General features: G+C 38.7%; 1 protein-coding gene across 10 annotated transcripts in view; it reads right to left on the bottom strand.

Annotated features, from left to right (window-relative positions):
• The window catches only part of LOC117419511 (protein max), a 19,228-nt gene extending 3,692 nt beyond the window's left edge, over positions 1–15,536 (bottom strand). Inside the window, exons 1-4 of one of the 10 annotated variants that reach the window (XM_034032315.3) lie at positions 15,318–15,536; positions 14,979–15,035; positions 8,557–8,664; positions 4,774–4,818 (exon numbers count right to left, since the gene is read on the bottom strand). In XM_034032315.3, the coding sequence (XP_033888206.3) occupies positions 4,774–4,818; positions 8,557–8,664; positions 14,979–15,035; positions 15,318–15,353 (246 nt within the window). In that variant the 5' untranslated portion in view covers positions 15,354–15,536. The remainder of the gene's footprint in view (positions 1–4,773; positions 4,819–8,556; positions 8,665–14,978; positions 15,036–15,317) is intronic. The other 9 variants (XM_034032306.3, XM_034032323.3, XM_034032349.3 and 6 more) reach the window with 9 other exon arrangements.

Below are 15,536 nucleotides of genomic sequence, written 5' to 3'. Positions count from 1 at the left end.
TATAAAATAAATGCCGGGAACTTGAACGTTAAATCCAGCTGGTATTTACCGGCAAAAATCGGTTTGGACCGAAAACCGGAACCCCTAATTATAATATGCTCAACCTATGGAAAGGAATGTCTCAAGTAAGATGCATAGCTTAGCAGTTTAAGCTAGGTCAAGCTTTTCTACAAGCTTAATTAGAAATATCCCAGAGGTCACCGGCTTAGGAGTAACTAAATAAGCTCACTGAATCTTAAACTGTTATGCAAGAAAAAGTCTATCAGCTATCCTCACAATGCGATTACACCTTACCGTTCTGGGCAGGAGCTGCTTGTTTTAGATACAGATCTTAAAAGTTAGACAGTTTATCTTAGTGTCCCAGGACACCCTACAGTGTTTACAAGAAACTCTTTACTTTGCCTTTGCCATATCCTGTGTTGTCCGTATAGCAATCTATTTTAAAAATATAATCCTAATTAGTTTTTATATTTGTATTCATATCTCATCCTGGGTTCTAAATCATCTAGGGAAGACATTTCTCAACTTGAGAGCGTTCGCCAGGAGAAAGAGAATTTCTCTTACAAACATTGCAGTGTACCCACACAATGCGTGTTTCTGTATCCCACAATATGGCACTCATTTCCCCAGCACTGTTGCAGTAGGGAGCACGACCTGGATCCACTACAATGTTTATCAGTGAAGTTCTCTCTCTCCTGGCAAACGCTCCCAAGTAAAAGTGAACCATTGCAGACACTATGACCCGGATTGGGTGAATACAACGATAAAATCAAGGTTTAATACCACTGCGATACAGACAAGACAGTGTACAGTAAACACTGCAGGGTGTTCTGTAACCCTTTAACTGCACACTATTTACAGAAGTCTTAACTTCTGTACAGAAATCATACAATAAACATGTTAAACAAGCTAGACTTTTCACTTACCTTCATGGCATGGTTGTGATTAAACTTCGCTCAACCCGAGTTTTTTATAACCATCTAATGCTGCTTTCACTACTCGCAGGTGTATTTCACCCTGGTGTTATTGTTGCACCAAACAGTATCGGCAGCCATTTGTCATTATCAATGGAAATAAACTGGATTTCCAAAATTTGACTTCAAAGTTGCAAAAAAATAAATAAATAATTGCTTACAAGATCAATAGAGAAAGTGTGTTACTTGTGGCCCCCGGTGGATGTTCTATGTGGTATTAAACCCGTACTTTAACTACTAATTTGCTTAATTATACCTTTTTAATTGTTTTCAGCTCAAACAGTTGGAGATGTAAAATCAACTATAACATTTTATTAGTAACTTGAAATCTGCAATTTTAGGACCCGAGAACAATTGAAGGTCTAATTAAGCAAATTATTGGCTCAATTAAGGGTTCAGTTAAGTAATTAAGAGGCCAGTTGGAATGAAAACCAGAGACACTGGGGTCCCCGAGGACCGGGTTTGGGAAGCCCTGGGTTATACGCTTGTGTCCCAGTGGGAGTTAGACAGGATTCTGAGCTCTATTGAGGCCAAAGTGGTGCATTAAACTTTTAAAAGTCAGCATGATGGGATTACAAAACAGAAAATGATACAAAGTGAATCTAGCCAACAGGAAAAATACATTAGTTACCAAGTTGCAATTTAACTGGCTATACCTTAAAGGCAACTAGCTTTTGTTGCATCGAACAGTATAATCATAAGTCTGTAATCGGCTCACAATAAATTAAAGGTGTCAAGTTTGAACATGGTAACGCTCCAGTTTGTTTTTTTTCTCTTTCTGTGGTGCTAACTAAAATGGAAGCACAGTTTTAGTTTAAATTAAACAATTGTTGAATTTTAATTTTACCTTTTTAATTTGCAAGTCCCTAGCTTCTGCTTCTTTGTAAATTTGGCATACCGTTCCTCAATGTTAAAACAGTGTCCAATAAAACCTGCCTCAAAGAGACATGCCTTAGTGCCATTCCTGCTAATTACAGTGCTACCCTGCGAGTACATAGCTTTCTGTGCGAGTGCAGCATTAGACCATTATAACGAGCTCCGGTGAGACAGACAAAAAGCACTCAACCATTTACCAGCAGCAGCATTTGGAAAAAAATTGTATTAGCAACATGTAAAAAGCTGTCTGACTTACTTACAGTACAACCCGTTTATGAAAGCTACATTTATAAATTAAAAAGTGTACTTGTGTACCATCAATAAAATGGTCACTCTCAATGACAAAAATGGTAAAGATGGCTCCCAACGTCCCCTAGTGGCCAACCAGATAAAGCAGCCTCCACTCAGATCACAGCTCACGTGACCAGCTTGTGAGCAGGTCATGTGATCTGTATGCTTTCAATGAAGCAAAAAATACTGATTTGATTGGCTAGCTGGGTCATTGCTGTGCCAACTGGTTCGTCCCAATACACTGCAGTGACCAGTACCTGCCATTTCTATTGCTGATCTTTAAAGAATTTTAAAGCGGCAGTGTCCAACAATCATTTACTCTTTTTGTACTAAACAGTTCATTGGGGTGACTGTCTGCAACATTCCTCCACAGGTTTGCCCTTCTCTGCACCTTACTTGACCAGGCCTCATTGGCTACCCGGTCTGTTTACATTCATAAATATAGATGTGTAGGTGTTTCTGCATAGTTCTTTCAGCAGAACAAAAACACAATGTGAAAAGTTTGAATTTCTATAACAGACGGCTTGATTTTGTTCATTAGATTAACTGATATACAAGCACTGGCTTTCAAGACCTCAAAAGTCTCTTCTTCAGGTTTTATTTCTTTAAATTTTCTTACAACTGAAGAGACTAAATCTTTTTAAAATGTCTGTAGCAGAGTTTGAGCAAGTCATTTATTTATTTATTTAAAATGTAGTAGTTGCCAATTGTTTTTTTTTATTATTATTTTCTCCCAATTTAGAATAGCTAATTATTTTTAGGCTCTGCGCTGACTCGGAAGCGGCGAAGATAAACACACGCTGTCCTCCGAAGCGTGTGCCGTCAGCCGACCGCTTCTTTTCACACTGCAGACCCACCGTGCAGCCACTTCAGAGCTATAGCGTCGGAGGACAACACTGCTCTGGGCAGCTTACAGGCAAGCCCACAGGCACCCGGCCAGACTACAGGGGTCGCTGGTGCGCGGTGAGCCAAGGACACCCTGGCCGACCTAACCCTCCCTCCCCCCGGGCGACGCTCGGCCAAATGTGCGCCGCCCCCTGGGAGCTCCCGTCCAAAAGTCAGATCTGCTAAAAGAAAAATTAAACAATGAAAGAATGAAATAAACAGTATGTAACATTTTCAGAGAAACTATTATAGGATACTGCGCCTTTAAATTTGTGAATCTGTAAAGGAAAAAAAAAAAGTGTTCTTTCCTGCCTAGAGTCTCATTACTGTGTTAGTGATACTGCCATTATCTTCTCATGGTGGTTCCTCATGTAGATTACTATCGATTATGGAAGCAGAGTGCTAGTCTGGTGTTCAGTACAAGGGTGCTGTGAAGCAAGTGTAAAAGGGACATTTTCCAAGGAACAGAGCAGTACAGAACTAGCAAGAAACCACTTAGCTGCAGCTTCAACTGGTGTTTAGTTTCTTGTTAGTTTTCTACATTCTGGCCAGGAGCCTTTGCTTCAAACAGGTCTTCTTTTTCTTTAACTTCTCTTTCTTTGACTGCTCTAATTACAATGGTCTAGCTGTGGTTCTCAGCCCCAAACCTCAAGGTCCTCTCACAGTACACGTTTGTTTCAACTTTGCATTTATTTAAAGTTTCAGTTTCTGAGGTCACGAGTGCCGTTTTAGAGTCATTAAAATAATAAATAAATACCTTAATAAATACTGTAAAAGCACAGTAAATTATGGTGACACAGATAGATACTGAAGGAAGAGAAAAATGGATGCTTAATTTTTTGTATAGTTTTACAGAAAGATTACCTAATTAAAATACATTACATATAGATACATACATATAGATTTTATATTTGTTTTATGCTGGGTCAGAGTGCTCTGCCGTGTTGAGTGGAGCTAGCTTTCCTTTACTACAACAGTCTGTAGTGTTGAGTAGAGTTATCCATCCTTTCCTACCAGAGGAGTGTGCAGTTTTGAGTCGAGTTATGTTTGTTTCTTAGACCTCTATATAGCTCTGCAGTTTTGAGTGGTTACCTTTCCTATTATATTAGAGCACTCTGCAGTGTTGAAAGAGATCTTGTAAGTAAGGAACCAGCGTGTACAATGCAGATACTGGCTCACAATACTTTTACTGCACTAAGATATAACTAAGTCACGTAGACAAACGTTTCAGCTAGTATACTAGGGGGCACTAGCTAAAACGTCAGTCTACTTGACTACTTCACACTAACATGCTCTAACGTGTACAGAAACAGTTCCACTTTACATCTTTATTTTTAATTCTTAAAAGGCACGTTAACGAGGACATACAAATGTTTGAGGTTGTTCCCTAATTTATGACGGTGCCATTCTGGAAAAGAACAGTACACACTGCAACACTATAGTGAATAGTATTAAACGGAGAAGGTGTTTTGGTATGTATAGGAATACCAGAGTCCGGTTTACAGGTCTGCAGTTGGGCTGTTAGAGGACTCTGATGGTTGAATTGAGAACCACTGGCTTAGCAACTCCAACACTGTAAAACAAGCTAGGTCTGCATCAGCTACGCTTACAAGTGTGCAACTATGAACTCTTCGGAGCCGCTTGCAAGATTCGGTCTCCTAAGTAATATCAAACACAAAGAAAACATGACAGAAAGGCAGAGGTTGCAGGCACATTAGAATCAATAGGGTCTAGTCACACAACTCACCTGTCTATTTGACTCGATCAGTGGGGCTGTGCCGACTTCGCTGTCCTGATCGGGAAAAATATACAGGGTTATTATCAGCTGGCCACTGCCTGCTGCTGTTACAAACAAAACATCACTGCAGATCAATGAAGCAGCAAACGATGGGCAACAATATTAAAGAGCTGCCATCACAGAATCTATGCACGTGCTTTTGCATTCACTGAAGGGGGTACTAGCTTCAAGAGAACATTAACAACAGCAGAATGCAATTTGGAATCCTTCAATTTGGTTAGAATAGTTTCTCCACAGCAGCAGACCAAAGTGGCCAATTGACGTCATCCTGTATTTGCTAGACAGCAGATCCGGTAAAGCAGGGGTTCTCAACCTTTTTGCTTCTGAGGCCCCCCCCGGCTATAGAAATTCCACGGCCCACCATACAGACATACATACCATTATATATACACACACACACACACACACACACACACACCGAGCATCAAAAATAAACTTCACTATTATAACATATTTATTTTCGAAAAAAAGAACATATATAAAATGATGGACATTGACGAAATGAATTCGTTTTAATCACTCGATCATTCATCCTTGACCATGACACGCTTGAGTGACTATGACTGAAGCACATGCACTTAATCACCTAATTAGTGAGACAGTTGATTGGACGCTGGATATGGAGTGATTTCAGCTGTTGAATTGCAAGTTTGAATAAAAGCAATAAAGAAAATCACAGAAAAAAAACAATGCGCCACGTCTGTCAAGAGAACAGCGCCTTCGTGTAATCGGCATGTTGGAGGCTGGACTAGGGCAGCGTGCTGTGGCTCGCCGTATTGGGTGCTCACAGCCAGCAATTTCATACCTGGCGAGACAGTATAACCAGACACACTCTGTCAATGACAGGCCACATACTGGGAGACCAATACCACTTTCACACACAAATACTGCCACCATGCCGTCTCAGAGACGTTTAAAAAATTCTTCCCTGTGCTCGCTTTGTCCTCTCTATTAATACTATATATATAGATATATATATATATAGATATATATATATATATATATATATATAGATATAGATATATATAGATATATAGATATATATATATAGATATATATCACACACATACTGTATATATATATAATTATTTTTGTTTTGCTTACTCAATATGAAACTTGCTGGTGCGGAGCAACAATTCTGTCAAGACGTGAAGGTATCTTCACCAAGTACACACGCATGTCATGGTCAAGACTCTTGTACTAGCCTACAGATGCCTTGATCAGACTGCACCCAGCTACCTCCAGACCCTCATCTCTCCCTACACCCCCACTCGACCTCTCCGCTCCGCCTGCACTAGAAGACTGGCTCTACCTCCGCTACGCTCCCCTGCCTCCAGAGCCCGCTCCTTCTCCACCCTTGCTCCGCAGTGGTGGAATGACCTTCCTACAGATGTCAGAACTGCACAGTCCCTGACCACATTCCGGTGCCTCCTTAAGACTCACCTCTTCAAACAGCACCTGTAGAACTCCTCTGTTTGTATCCTGGGACACCATCACCCTTCATTTAAATGTGCTTTATTTTGCTATTATCTGCCCCCTATTTTACTGCATTTAATCCTGTACTTCAGAATACTGTAATCTGCCAAGTGTTTAACCTGTAGTATTTTGTATTTAATCATATCCTGATGTAACTATCACTATTATCTGCTGTATTATTGAATTGTGGTTTGTCACACTTGTACTTTGCTTGAACAAAAGTTATTGTATTTCTTGCTCTTATTGTATTACTTGTATTGTAACACTTGAAATGTATTTGCTTACGATTGTAAGTCGCCCTGGATAAGGGCGTCTGCTAAGAAATAAATAATAATAATAATAATAATAATAATAATAATAATAATAATAATAATAATAATAATAATAATAATAATAATAATAATAATAATGGTCAATGTCCTGGCTCGGTACTTGGTTTTCATCGATGTCATGGATGAAAATCCGGTTTCATATAAGTAGGTTGTACTGAATGGGCCCAACACTTTCAGTGCTGCATTCATCAGAGCGCTCACACCAGGAAAGAAAGTATTACATTTGTTTAGACCAGACAGCTGCACTGCCAGCTGCGGTTTGATTACGTCAAAGTCAATGTTTCATTACTGAATGAAAGAAAGTAAGAGCTCAAACATATCAGTAGTCCCCCCACAGACACAAACTTTCCAGAGTTGTAGTTTCATTTTGAACACGTCATCTTTCAGCACTTCAGCAAATTTGGGTTTCTTATCAGCTAAGAAAGTGTGTGTCCAAACAGCACAAGGTGCAACGGCTTTTATTTTTTGCACAACACCAGAATGCTTTGCAGTCATTGCTGCGGCTCCAGCATGCAATTGGACCGGCTGATTTCTGCTGAAGTCATAAAATCATCTAACAGTTTGAAAATATCGTCCGACTTTGTTCCTGTCTTGAGCTCCTTGCAAAAAAATAAAATCTTCCTTATTCCATACATACCGAACATAGGTGTGGAAATGAGACACTTTAGAAATGTCTGTGGATTCATCAAGTTGTATAGCAAAACCATGAAAAATATTTTTGCCAGTTCCTTCTGCTCTCCAAACATTTCCTTCACAATTTCAATGGCACACGGCATTATCAACTCCTCAGCAATTGTATGCAATCTTTTTGCTTTAACAATTTTCTGCGCCACTATGTACGATGACACTACAAGCTTTTTATCCGCGGTAGTTGTGAATTTCTCTAATTTGGAGGGTTTCAAACATCCATTGGACAGTACTTGTGCACAAATTACACACTGTGGTTGAGGTATATCTCCATTTCCAGTACAAATAAAACTGAAATTCACGTAGCTGTCTTCATATTTCCTTAATTTTGCAGGGTTAATAATGGCTTTATGTTTTTTCCTCACAACACCACCTCCTCGCTGTTCTTCAGCTCTTACGGTTGAACCTGAAGGAAGTTCTGTATCATCATTCTGTGGGTTTTGTTGTTTTGATGCTGATAGTCGAATTAAAAATGTATCCACATCTGATATTTATGTGTGTTTCCAACGATTTTTCCTCTGCTTTATAATCTGTCGTGCTCCTGCTGAAATAGCTCTATTACACCACACGTAACCCGAGAACGTGTTAAGTAACCTGAGAACGCGTTCATTTCTGCACATGCTTATGACAAGCTGAAGCTAATAGGTTTCAGCGTGTCATAAGCATGCAGGGAAAATAACCCATTCCTTGGTTTATTTTTGGAGGACCCCTTGAAACCTCCTCAAAGCCCCCTAGGGGGCCACAGACCCCCAGTTGAGAACCCCATGCGTTAAAGGAATCGCCAAAGGTGAAACTGCCGACATGACATTATCTTTATTTGTAGTACTGTCTTTTGTTCAAAAATTAAATGCATTTGACCAGACGTTTGACAGAATCATATTTTAAGATTTTTTTATATATAAAATCTATGTTAATGTAAACACACCAAAAACTTGTTGTAAACAAGTGACAAAAATGCTCAAATAAAACATGTAGCACACTAGTCTTAAATTAGGAAAAATACACAGGGTGATTCATTTTTGACAACTTCATGTCGGCAATTTCTCCACCAGAATTGCTTGTTTTTTGCCTACAAAAAGGTACACATCATGTTTTGCTCTACAAATGGCAAACAGAAATGTAAAACACAAAGCTGCATATGTAGCGGAAAGGTCTAGCCTGCCAACATAGCTTGTTTTACAGTACGTGTGCTAAATATTGAAACTGAAAAAATAAGTTTTCCCAGAACTGTACCAACCTTTTCCCCCTGCAATGCAGGGACTGAATCCCTCAAACTGTGAAAGCTGTCTTTGATGTGGTCCCTACGCTTGCGCTCCAGTGCGTTATGGTGTGCCCTTTTGTCTGCCTGAAATGAAAATATAAAAAGCGCATTACAAAACATTTAGCAAAGAAAACAATTTATAACAAACAGGACTACCGCGATTAATTATTACTTCCAGCAGCAACTAATTCCCTCCCAATCCCAAAGTGATAAGCAACAGCCTAAACAGATTCGGTCAGGTAACAAATACAGAACGTTGGGTTAAATGGTGCTGGACTGAAGGAGGACATTTTCAGCGAATACCTTCTTCAGTATGATGAAAAAAATGTTGTAGTTTAAAACTTATTTCCATGAATGCATTTGGATGAATTTCAGGACTGAATGCAATGAGGAAGTCTGTTCAGTGCTATGCAGTTCTCCAGACAAGTTCAAGCCAGGTAAAAATAGAAAAATAAAATAAAAAACCAGACGGCAAACATCATAAAAAGACAACAAATCATTAACGATATCTGAAGATACTTCCTCTTTAAAAGCTATCCAAGTGCCACAAAATGCTTTGAAGATTCTCTATGTGGATGTGATCTACAGCAGGAATGATAACCACAGCAGACATGCTGATGCCTACACAGAGAGCATCTCTACTGAACAGACCACGAGACTCCAGAGTTATAATAGGCATTGATCAGATCAGCTAGGGCTACGGCAATGAAAGAACATGCTATCAGATTTGCTGTTTGAAAGCAATTACACTGCAATACCGACTAAATAATGTTAGGAGATATGGGCTGTTTGTGATGAATTCTCCTAATAGTTCAGGGATGGCAATAAGACTCCTATTGCATAGCAGGTTCACCCATTCCAGGTTTTAATATGAGCTCTGCAGTTGAATGGTAAAATACCAACTGCATAAACTTCTAATGTCAACCCAGCATACAAGAGCTCAAATGAACGTAAATATTTGTCATACTATGTCCAATTACTTGGTGCAGAGTAGCATTAATGCTTTTTGCTATGTCTATTCTAGAACGGGGTCGGGTCCACAGTATTTGTCAGTCCACAATGGTGAAGTTAAAAAATATGTCTGCGTGTAGTATAATTCCCCATTTCTAATATTTCCGTATAAAATGACCACAGATTCCTATTTCAAAGTTTAACAACCAACATCATTTCCACTGAACTCCCAACTGATCTCTAGCAGCGAGCTACAATCCTACAGTGCAGAGGAGTCCCAATTCAAAGCCTAACCCAATTCAAACTGCTGGAAACAAACAGGATCCAAATCACTTTTCAACATGTGGGCAGACAAACACTGCAGAACGTCCCAGACAGTTCTACACTTGCCACCTGGAGTTTTTCTCCAGGGGAAGTTATTGCTTTACCTGTGGGCCTTGCTCGCTGCTGCTTTCCCATAACGTTTGAAACTGCCCTCCATTAAAGTCTATTGCTTAAGACGCAAATTCACAGATGCCTATGCGGTCGTCACTAAATACTACAAATTCCAGGATCAAGCCAGACTGATGACTAACGTGAAGAGAGGCACTAAAATCAGTTCTTCAGTTTCGTTTCTATACAAATGTTTTGTTTTCCCTGTTACTGGGTGTGTTATATAATACAAACGTGTATACTAGGTGGGGCCGAAACCATTTAGTCACGCTCCAGTCTATTCAGTTCCATCTTCATACCCTGCCTGCATCTGGAAACAGGTTTGAGAAGGTCACCGCTGATTGTGTGGCTTAAATCACTTTTTGATGAGTGTCCAAAACACACATTAAAAACACATCTGATAAAACAGGCAGGTGAAAATGCAATGGTTTTACATCTCACTTGTGCCAAATATTATATTTTTAAGAGCGGGTAGCTTCAAATGTCATTTTTAATTGTGTTTTCACATTTTCTTCACACATTTTTGGTGTTTCAATCTTTGAGTGATTCTGTTGCTCCAGTATTGAGTTGTATCTTTAAATCTGCCTCTTGCTGGCTTGTGTGCAGAATAGAGCTGCACCAACAGATGAGTATTCTGATCAAGCTCTCCACAGAAATAAGGTGAGGGCAACTGGTGTTGACTGGGCGAATTTACCATTCAAAAAAAAAAAAAAAGAATTGTGCTTGGATTTGTGTGGATTGCTGTTCTCCACAGAATCTAAGAAAAGCAGCAATGACAACTCCAAAGCAGCTGTTTCTTCAACGTAATGTTAAACTTGATGTTTGTGGAGAGCGCAATCGGAATAAATGAATAATCGGGTTGTGCAGCTCTCCTGGAGAATCCCAAGTGCCAGCACTGAACTGCTTCCCCAATTCAAGCTATCTATCATATGACCTTTCAACTTTGCATTTTATTAAGACACAGAGAGTTCAAAGGTTATGTTGTCCCGGCATTTCTGATTCTCCAGACCAACTGAAAGCAGCTCAAAGCCAGGTAAAGGCAGATTAACGGAATATAACAGAACCCAGAACCACTCAATGACTGCAAATACTATAACATAGGAGGGGACATGTACACAAATGCAAATCAAATTACATTTGAAGCTACTTAATAAAATACAATTTTAAAAAATCTTTACATTTTTAGAACATGGAGCTATACAGTTTTAAATGTGAAAAACGGGACGGATATTACAATAGCACCACAAAACAGAAGCTTAACAACATTTCAGAAACAGAGATGGCCTTCCACAAAGGAAAAACAACAACATGTGGCTGCCACTTACTTATGCATCTTAGATTTGCATAGTCAAACTCGCACACATTATTGTACACATGAAATCGTTTGTACAACTGAAGGGCTGCGTGCAAGACAAACCTATCCACCAGCGAGAGACCCAGAGCTGTATCTGAACACTGTCAGCTTGGTGCTACATGCCTGCTTTATACACAGCCCTTACTGTACACTGTTTAGCAGTTTCAGCTAATTTTACTACAGGTTTCCCTCTTATTACTCCATTTTACTATAGTAAAACCTGGAATGGCTCACTATGCCAAGTAATAGGAGTTTTATTTCTATCCCGAAGACAATTTATCCTGCCCCACCGCCCAAGTCTGTTCAGCCAAATTTCTAAAGCAGGCCGTGTCATTTGAAACGAAATCCACCAATCATATTCGTTATTAATCTCTTGGCCAGGAAACCCACATGTCTTTCTAAGCTTAACCTCTATAAGAATGCTTTTGGGGTTCAATCAAAATTGAACCTGGGCCGTGTATAAATCTTATTTAAGGCATCATTATAACATTTTGGCCAATTTAAGCACGCCAGAATTTGACTATAAAAACGCCCATTAATATTAACAAAATATAGTTAAATGGGTACATTAAACATTTTAGGTTTAAAAGGTGATTGTGGCCAATTAAAAAAATACCAAAATAGCCTTCTAAACTTGACCAAATATACACATTTGGTTAGTTTGTAAGATTAAACGGAGATCGATTTGTAATTACAAATGGTATATATTAGCAAAACTAATTGTACAACGTTGGTAAAACATCACAGATTAAAATGAAGCATTACTGAATATTTCAATTCCAACACGGCATGCCAGTCGCAGGTCCTGAACAAGACGCAGTACTATTAAAATGTTGCAAGTAAAACACTCAAAAGGAAATGCAGTCAATCCTACATACTGTACATGTGTTGTGTTCAGAGTTCACCCTTTTCATGAACCACATTCATTGTAGCCCGACTTAAAACAAACAAGAAACACGTCAGTTACACACAGCTGTAAATACAAAACCTTCCCCATGATGTAAACTTGATCTCCAAACATAAGCAAGATCCTTACACTCCCAGATTCCAACTGTCAAAGAATGTCCTTACCAAGTTCCCTCACAATTAGCAGATCACGAGATGTGATGTACTGACGACTCCACTACATAAAAAGTTATGCAACAACATTGATATTTTTAACGCAATGTTATATATCATGCATATGATTTATGAAAATATGTGTGATATACATACAGACCTCCTCCACTGACCCCAGCAGTGATATGCACCTCCTGAAGAGATTATCAAGCAAAGAACCACTTCGCTTAAGAAAAGGAGGACTAATTGTAACGTTACAATGAAGGGCAGGCAAATGAGCTTTAAAGCCTTGGTTTGCACACCTTTAAAAGGAGCAGACCTCTTATTGGAGGCTAAACTGATGATTTTTTTTTTTTTTAATTAGTGCTCAATTTACATACGAATAAACCACTGCCTATTTAGCAGGACTGAAAACCAGCTGCTACTGCCCAGATATTGGTATGGTGTATTAGTACTAATAAACCCTGGGGCCCTCTGGTAAAATGATCTTCTGCCAGTGTGTTACTTACATTATGCATTGTGATTCTTAAATAGAAAGGTAATATGATATTCATTATAATAAATACAGTGCTTAAAATAAAGAAATATTGATTAAAATAAATCCTAGTGTTATCTTTGTTTTCCTGACATAATATATACTAACATCATCAATAATTAAATCATGTATCTTGGCTGCCTAATTAACAGTGCTAGAGACCAGCTAAATGAGAGGCAGTTTTGAAAAAATTAAATAGAAATAAAAACGACATCCACCTGAAGCCATGTCATCATGACGAGTGATAACACAAACACCATCCCAATTGATACTTTGCATTTCTTTACATAAAAATTGTATTAAATATATTTTGGGGAAATGTTCAAATGACTACCAGAGTTGTAAAATGGATAAACTTTCTTTTATTCGGGTCTGTATTTTTTAAAGCAGTAAAAAAACAACTACCCTAATCTAGCGTCTAAAAATATATCTCTTGTATTAGAGGTGATGTCACAACCAGTGCTGTTCCACTCATAGAATTCTACCCTGTTTACATATATCTGGGGATCTGGGGCTCAAATGCAATGCTTAGAAGCCATTCCAGGTTTTAATATGCGTTGAATTAGGTGTGTCTTACTAAACTTCATCTATGTTTTTATATATATATATATATATATATATATATATATATATATATATATATATATATATATATATATATAAAAACACAATTCACAATGTATAATTTACAATACTTGCAAGTTTTGGTACACAACAGTTTTTAAACTGCATATTGCCTTCTGCACGATTTCTGGGATTGGAATTAACTTTGGACAGAAGGTGAAATAAAATTAAGATTAAAGAATTATATAAATGTTAAAAAAAAGTGTGCATTTCCATTGAAATATTCCATGGGTACCTCCTGTTGATGCATTTGTACAGTAACGTATATAAAATATCACAAAATGTTTGGTACAGGGGCAAATCAACACTTAAGCAGTCCAAATGACTGCAGAACTTAGAAGTGTCTTAGTGACCGTATGTGAGAGACATGGGGTTAATGCAGGTGACGTTGTGAGTTGTCACGTTTAGACGCTAACAAACAGCAATACCTGAAAAAACGGCGATGTCACGTTACTCAAATGTAGTGCGCATGCAGACATCGCATTTTAATAGTACTGCAGGTATAAAGCAATGCAGAAATTACAATGTGATATTTAATTCATGCGTATATAGAGCTATACCTAAATGTACCGAGCACCGTGCTCCTCTCAGTCACAATACATGCTGTACAAACCGGCATTTACTAATAGCGCTTGACAGCTGCAGTTTTGTCAAAACTGTCAAGGGTGTTTTGGTCACAGCAAACGTGCACGCAGACCTGCGTAAAACAATTACAACATTACAAGTCACACGACGATTACTGTTACTCAAATAGCGGTTTATTGCACTGGACGTTCTTTGCAATCTGCGTTTTGCATTGCAACACCCAAACTGGTGACATTTTATGTTTAATGGCAAAACAGGAAATGGGGCTGTAGCGGACTGGTGTTCATCTGCATAGATTCGTTTTAGAATAATATTTCACACTGTGGTGAATGCAAACTGACTACAGCACGACACAGCTGTTAAACAGCACACGCCAATACGGTTTCAGCCCAATTGTTAAATCGCACACTTTTATTGAATGTTTTGAAGCCTGCTGCTAAAACACAAAAGGAGCGGAGGCACTCTAAATATAGGGCGCGCTGTGGCTTGTGGGATGGGATTACCCCGTATTCCATGCATAACAAGAATCAAACTTGTATTTATTTTTAAAGTAGATTATTAATATCTAACAACCCAACCAACCATTAAAATAAAGATGCGTGGTGTTGTGTTGTATCTACATTGTTGGATCAAACCCTGAGTGTGTGCTTGCTCCTCTGCTTCGGCAGTGGCCTACAATGGTTCTTTCTGTGCCTAGGCTGCTCTTCCTTCGCCGATGTAGGTGTCCCTCGCAACTCCAGCATCGCTGTCTCAACCCAGCCAACTCTCTTTATTTACCCACCCGGATATTATGTGAATTGCAATGGAGTAGTAGTCGAAGTAGCAGTAGCAGTGATATTCATTTTAAAAAAGTCTAACCGGGATAAAACGGTCTGTAAAATTACGCACCACCGAATGAAATCCCGGTTGTTCTTCCTGTAAAACAAAACAGAAAAAAGTACAAACTGAATTTGGTAACGCTGATAAAATAAAAGTTAATAAATTGAAAATAATTCTATATAAAAAATAATTAAAGGAGACACCCGATCAAAATCCGATTAACCACTGAGACCAATTATCTGTAATTGAACCGAAACCGCGGATCGTACCGAGTCTCTTCTACAGAACTGAGACATCTCATAGCAAGCCAAGGCGTTTTTATTTCTTACGACTTTATACGATTTGTTTTTACTATAAAACTATGAATCGGCTACTTACATCACTGTCGACTTCGATGTCATCGTTGTCACTCATGCTTAAATTAAAATATTAGATCTGATTACGAAGGGGATTCAGGGGAAAGAATAAAACTAGAAACCAAAACCAAATGAACAAACAAGCGTCTTTCACTGCAGGGACGAAAAACGAGCTCAACTGACTCCCCACACGTGACTTTGCTTCCACACGGGGACATTTACACAGCATGACACGCAAGTC

This window comes from Acipenser ruthenus, chromosome 18 (genome assembly GCF_902713425.1).
Source record: "Acipenser ruthenus chromosome 18, fAciRut3.2 maternal haplotype, whole genome shotgun sequence".
Lineage (NCBI taxonomy): Eukaryota > Metazoa > Chordata > Actinopteri > Acipenseriformes > Acipenseridae > Acipenser > Acipenser ruthenus.
The sequence above is the reverse complement of the archived record's forward strand: the minus strand, read 5'-3'. Positions and strand labels throughout refer to the sequence as shown.